Source organism: Coregonus clupeaformis, chromosome 16, assembly GCF_020615455.1.
Source record: "Coregonus clupeaformis isolate EN_2021a chromosome 16, ASM2061545v1, whole genome shotgun sequence".
Classification (NCBI taxonomy): Eukaryota; Metazoa; Chordata; class Actinopteri; order Salmoniformes; family Salmonidae; genus Coregonus; species Coregonus clupeaformis.
The window spans coordinates 58,168,242-58,174,241 of record NC_059207.1 but is presented as its reverse complement, the minus strand read 5'-3'; the positions used below and the strand labels follow the sequence as shown (position 1 = coordinate 58,174,241).

The window sequence follows — 6,000 nt, the reverse complement described above, 5'->3', positions numbered from 1 at the left end:
CAACACATTCACCCAGTTCTCCTACACGGCGAGTTGAGTTGATGCCAAAGAGCTCGATTTTGGTCTCATCTGACCACAACACATTCACCCAGTTCTCCTCTGAATCATTCAGATGTTCTTTGGCAAACTTCAGACGGCCCTGTATATGGGTTTCTTGAGCAGGGGGACCTTGCGGGCGCTGCAGGATTTCAGTCCTTCACGGCGTAGTGTGTTACCAATTGTTTTCTTGGTGACTATGGTCCCAGCTGCCTTGAGATCATTGACAAGATCCTCCCATGTAGTTCTGGGCTGATTCCTCACCGTTCTCATGATCATTGGAACTCGAGGGAGATTGACAGTTATTTTGTGTTTCTTCCATTTGCGAATAATCGCACCAACTGTTGTCACCTTCTCACCAAGCTGCTTGGCGATGGTCTTGTAGCCCATTCCAGCCTTGTGTAGGTCTACAATCTTGTCCCTGACATCCTTGGAGAGCTCTTTGGTCTTGGCCATGGTGGAGAGTTTGGAATCTGATTGTTGATTGCTTCTGTGGACAGGTGTCTTTTATACAGGTAACAAACTGAGATTAGGAGCACTCCCTTTAAGAGTGTGCTCCTAATCTCAGCTCGTTACCTGTATAAAAGACACCTGGGAGCCAGAAATCTTTCTGATTGAGAGGAGGTCAAATACTTATTTACCTCATTAAAATGCAAATCAATTTATAACATTTTTGACATGCGTTTTTCTGGATTTTTTTGTTGTTATTCGGTCTCTCACTGTTCAAATAAACCTACCATTAAAATTATAGACTGATCATTTCTTTGTCAGTGGGCAAACGTACAAAATCAGCAGGGGATCAAATACTTTTTTCCCTCACTGTATCCAATGGCAGTCAATGGAAACAATATTAGCATTTTCACATTTCATGTCCAAATCATCCTAAAGTATCAAATTAAATGATTTTGTAACTCAATTAAGTTACTTAGTGATGATTTGGAAATGAAGTGTGAAGATGCTTATGTTGTTCCCATTGACTTGCATTGGATTTGTGCCACAAATGCACACAAAAAAAAAACAGAGAACAGCGGCCAGGTAAACAGGTAAACAAAACCAAAGCAAGGATTGCTGTCATACCTTGTCCATAGAATGCGTACAAGGTAAGGAAACCAATATGACATTTTGTAATTTGGATGAACTATCCCTTTAGCTTTACTTAACACACGCACACACAGAGGCGTCATGCCCATAGGGAGCACAGGGGCAATTGCCCCCTCAGATTTGTCATTTGTTACATTTTTTGTTGTTGTTTCTCTGTAATACCACTAGCCACCTATATATTTTATGAAGTTGGCTTTAGCTAGCCCAGATAGGATCCCAATCTCCCAACCTCATAACTAGGTACCAATAAGCCATTCCAGGCTATCAATAAAGTTAGAGTAGATAGCATGTCTAACTATTTTAGCTGGCATACCTGCTGGCAAAATTGGTAGACTTTAGAAAAGCAAGCAACAACTAGAAAAGCAAGCAACAACTAGATGTACTGAATAAGCCTAACATTCCTTTCAATCTTTTACCCAGATTTTAGCAGAGATGCAGAGAAGCATATTTGCCACCCCCGAAAAAAAGCACAAGTCAGGAGGATACAGACAGCTCAAGAGGAATGCTTAGAAATGTAGAACAATAAATATATTTTTTACGTAGAATTAAGCATAATGATTATCACTCTAGATTGCAGGGAAAAGCTATTTCAGATGTTTGAAAAATGCTAAATTCTCCAACTTCAGGAGATCATCACCCAGCCATCCTCACGTACTTTATGCCCCCTCAGATTTTGGTGGTGCATGACGCCCGAGCACACATACACACACCACCTCCCCAGTGGTCCCCCCGCCCCTAGTGGTCGCTTTATGTAGATTCTTGCAATAGTGAGAAGGGGAGTTACTTTTCTCATGGTTCTTGCTGGGCGACGAGTTGAGCTGACAAGAGTTTCACTGTTGACTAGCCTTGTCTCATCACCTCAAGCTATAGAATCTCAAGCTAAGATATTGTCGTCGGAGAGAACTGTGGCTCATATTGGACACAGCTATGATATCGGGGGAAAACTTCTCAGGGACGCTTTGAGCATTTCCAGGGATGGACAAACAAAAAGGTAGGTTGAACATCAGTGGGATGCAAGGGGACGTAACAAGGCTAGGCTACTTTCAAGCAAAATTATATGTTTCAGCTATGCCTAACCATGGTCATTCGTTGCTCCGATTTGTTTTTGTTAAGGAGGCTACCAGGAAACGTCACACGGCATACTTAATTTTATGAGGCTTAAAGGTTCTAGTAAATTCTCTACAAGCTTTATTCATTTTATCAACATCTAGCCTACCTGACATGACTTAGGGGCTATTACTTATTTATTATATGCATAACCATTAGGTCTTCATGTAATCTAACTAATTGGGATATAATGCAGGGTACTAGCCTATGTATTACCTATTATTGACATATCACGTACCTCCATACATAGACTATTACTAAGATATTACATAAATGGATAGAGATTTTTTACAGGTTGTGGCATTTTCGTTGCGCGCAACAGTGCAGCCGCAATGCTACAAAATGTAGCAAAGAGAAATGTGATAGTAGAGCTCCGCTCTTCTTCCTGTTTAACATCAGTGCGCACCACCTGCCCGTTTAATTAGGCCAACAGTTAATAATCATCCATGAATTTAGCTATTTGCACTTTAGTGCCACTTCACTCATTGGCTAATGCAGGAAGTTTGATTGACGCCAAGGAAGTCCAAAAAAAGAGCTCCCATGAGTGCCACTGAATCCATCGTGTTTTTCAGTGAGCTTTTGTGACTCAGTGGTTACTATCATGGAATGTATGTAATAGCAGAAGAAAAGCAATCGGAAATACCCTCCTCTGTTTTCCCCGCAACTACGAAATCTCCAGAGACAACCACCAGTAGGATTGTTTATTTTAAGGGTAAAGTCTGGCCCATTTCAATTCTCAAGGAGTTCCCGAGAAGCACTGAAGCAACTTGTTTTCGCTTGTATTAACATACTTTTTCTTTAGCTTTCAGTGCCCCAAAACTCACCCTGTTTGGAAACAAAATTACATCATGGATAATATTACATCCTGACCAGGCACATGGCCTGCATCTCTTTCATTGCTCACCAAATGCTATCAGAGCAGCTTTTTCTCTTCACGCTTTCCTTCTACCCCATTGCTGTCATTATCTGGTCACAACTGGATGAAAAGGAAAACAAGACCAGGCTCTCCACACAAAACAGACAAGCTGCAAGACCCCACTCACATTCTGTCTTCTCTCTGTCTTTCCGTTTCTCTCTGTCCCTCTCTCTCTCACACACACACACACATACACACACACACACACACACACACACAAATTTCGTTTTGGGTGGCATTAAACACTTCAGCCTTTCTTCAGTCTTGACCAGAAATAGACTTTACCCATGAAATACAACGTTCACACAGCTTGAGTGAATTGTTCTTAAGGTTGGCAATAGTGTACAGCTTAAAGCCATCATGCCTAAACTGAAAGTCTGTCAGTCATTGCCCCAGAGCCACAGATTGTGTATATTGCTGATCTCGGTTTTGATCATGTGTACATATTTGTGTGGCAAACACACAGCAACTTCAAAGGCTGCAGTGCCAAGCCCATAGCAGCCCAGGAACAGGATGTTGTGTTGATGGTAGGATAGAGACCTCTTTAATTTAGGAGATCGACATTCCTCATTAAGACACATCTACTTTTCACCATCTTGCCGCTTCTAAGAGCATGCATGCACACGCATGTACATACATACACACACCACACACACACACACACAACCCACTCCACTCCAACGACCCCATTACAGAGTCCCTCATTTAGAGGCACAACACAGCAGGAACTCTTCTGTCACCAGTGAAGACTTTTGATAGCTTTACATCAGCAACACATTAAATATCCAACCATAGCTTTAGCCCAGGCATGGTCATTGCGTGTCGCTCGGTGACTTGATTGGCAGCTCGCGGCAATAATAAAAAATAATGTGTTGTGTTTTCCTCAGTCAGCTGAATGTGCCGCTTAGTTCATAGAACTGTGGTAATGTGAGTAACCATGGAGTAACCTTATTAGCGGCTGGGACAAACGGAGCGGGAAAAGCGGATTCTAGCGCTTCTGGCGCATCGAGAAATCATTTCCTTCTTACGAATTTGGCTCTGGATTTGGAATTTTTGGAGCTATTAGCAACTATGACCACATCCCTGAAAGCTAGCACTCTCAGGAAGACGTACGTGTCTTCTGTTTCCACCTACGACACAAGCTGTGCAGGACTCGGTAGAAGGGAGAGTGGTGAATCTGCACAGAATAACTGAGGGATGTGAACTGATTCTCCACAAACAATCATACATAAGATTGTTTGATGATCATCCCTGACGTTTTTCTGAACTTTCCAATACCTTTCTGGTGTATTTCAATCACTCCAAAGCAAACTTCCTTCAGACAGAAATGAGCCATTACCTGATTTGACATATTTTGTGCTATAACCTTTATTGAGATAATGGCGATAAGGTCAGATTCTAAAGATTCATCAAATTATATTACACATTTGTTTCTGATACCCCCAAGTGTCCTAAAATAGAGAATCAGAGAATCAAACAGCTTGATGGCCCATGTTAATAGAATCTTAAATATAATGTATAAACCCATTTAATATCACATCTGAACCAACCCCCGTTCGTTGATGGGTATGGCGGCTCGCCCAGTGATTTTGTTTTACAAAAGTGGTTCCCCCAGAAATATTAGTGACTACCACTGCTTTAGCCCCTTATTTTACAGTGGGTGTCTCAAGCATTTTTAAATGTGGAAAATGCTACTGAATTAAAGCAGCATTAGTTTTGTTAATATATAGTTGAAAAGCTCCCACTTGAAAACGTGACTTCTGTATAATGAACTTCAAAGTCAACTGATTTAGCATATTCTGTCAATGGTCTCTCTGTGTGGTTTGAAATGAATGGTCACCTACTTTGAAGACCAGAAACAACAGGGCCAGTGATCTCAATGCCACCCAATGCAAATGGAAATAGGTTTTCCTCAAGCCTTGTACACCTCTGGGATGGTTTCGGTGAACAATCCTTCAGGGCCCGTATTTATGAAGTAGGAGTGCTGATCTAGGAACAGTTTAGCCTTTTAGATCATAATATATATACGATTACATGGACAAGGGGGACCTGATTCTAGATCAGCACTCCTACTCAGATACTTTATGAATACTGGCCCAGGTTTCCCCTTACAAAAAAACATCACATTTGAAAATAACGTGGTTTTCGGACACGTGTCAGACGTGTGTAGTTTCATATGTGTTTTTCCCTCTAGTGAAGATGTATTTTTTTCCCACATAATTTTTTTCCCCACACTTTTATTTTCCACCACTTCCAGCTACATCTGGTCTCCCATCCAGGGACCGACCAGGAGCAACGCTGCTTAGCTTCAGAGGCAAACCAACAGTGGGATGCAGGGTGCTATGTTGCTGGAATGAATGTGCCAAAACGTGCAACCGGAAAAAAGGCAGGGAACGCAAAGGCCAGGTTAACATAACCAAAGATAGGGAAAATTGCAGGAAAGAGAGAGGCGTTTTATTTAATCGCGTTTCACTAGCTGGTTACCATCCAATTGGCGACATATTTTCATGCAAATATTCTAAAATCCGCAGTTTCTTCAAGTGCAGTAGCAAAAACCATCGCTATGATGAAACTGGCTCTCATGAGGACCACTACAGGAATGGAAGACCCAGAGTTACCTCTGCTGCAGAGGATAAGGTAATTAGAGTTACCAGCCTCAGAAATGGCAGCCCAAATAAATGCTTCACAGAGTTCAAGTCATAGACACATCTCAACATCAACTGTTCAGAGGGGACTGTGTGAATCAGGCCTTCATGGTCGAATTGCTGCAAAGAAACCACTACTAAAGGACCCCAATAAGAAGAAGAGATCTGCTTGAGCCAAGAAACACGAGCAATGGA

At 41.8% G+C, this 6,000-nt stretch overlaps 1 protein-coding gene across 1 annotated transcript in view; it reads left to right on the top strand.

Moving 5' to 3' along the window:
• The first annotated feature begins 1,948 nt into the window (after window positions 1–1,948).
• The window catches only part of si:dkey-220o5.5 (actin filament-associated protein 1-like 2), a 113,764-nt gene continuing 109,712 nt past the window's right edge, over window positions 1,949–6,000 (top strand). Inside the window, exon 1 of the mRNA XM_045225805.1 lies at window positions 1,949–2,128. Coding sequence (XP_045081740.1) covers window positions 2,113–2,128 — 16 coding nt within the window. The 5' untranslated portion in view covers window positions 1,949–2,112. The remainder of the gene's footprint in view (window positions 2,129–6,000) is intronic.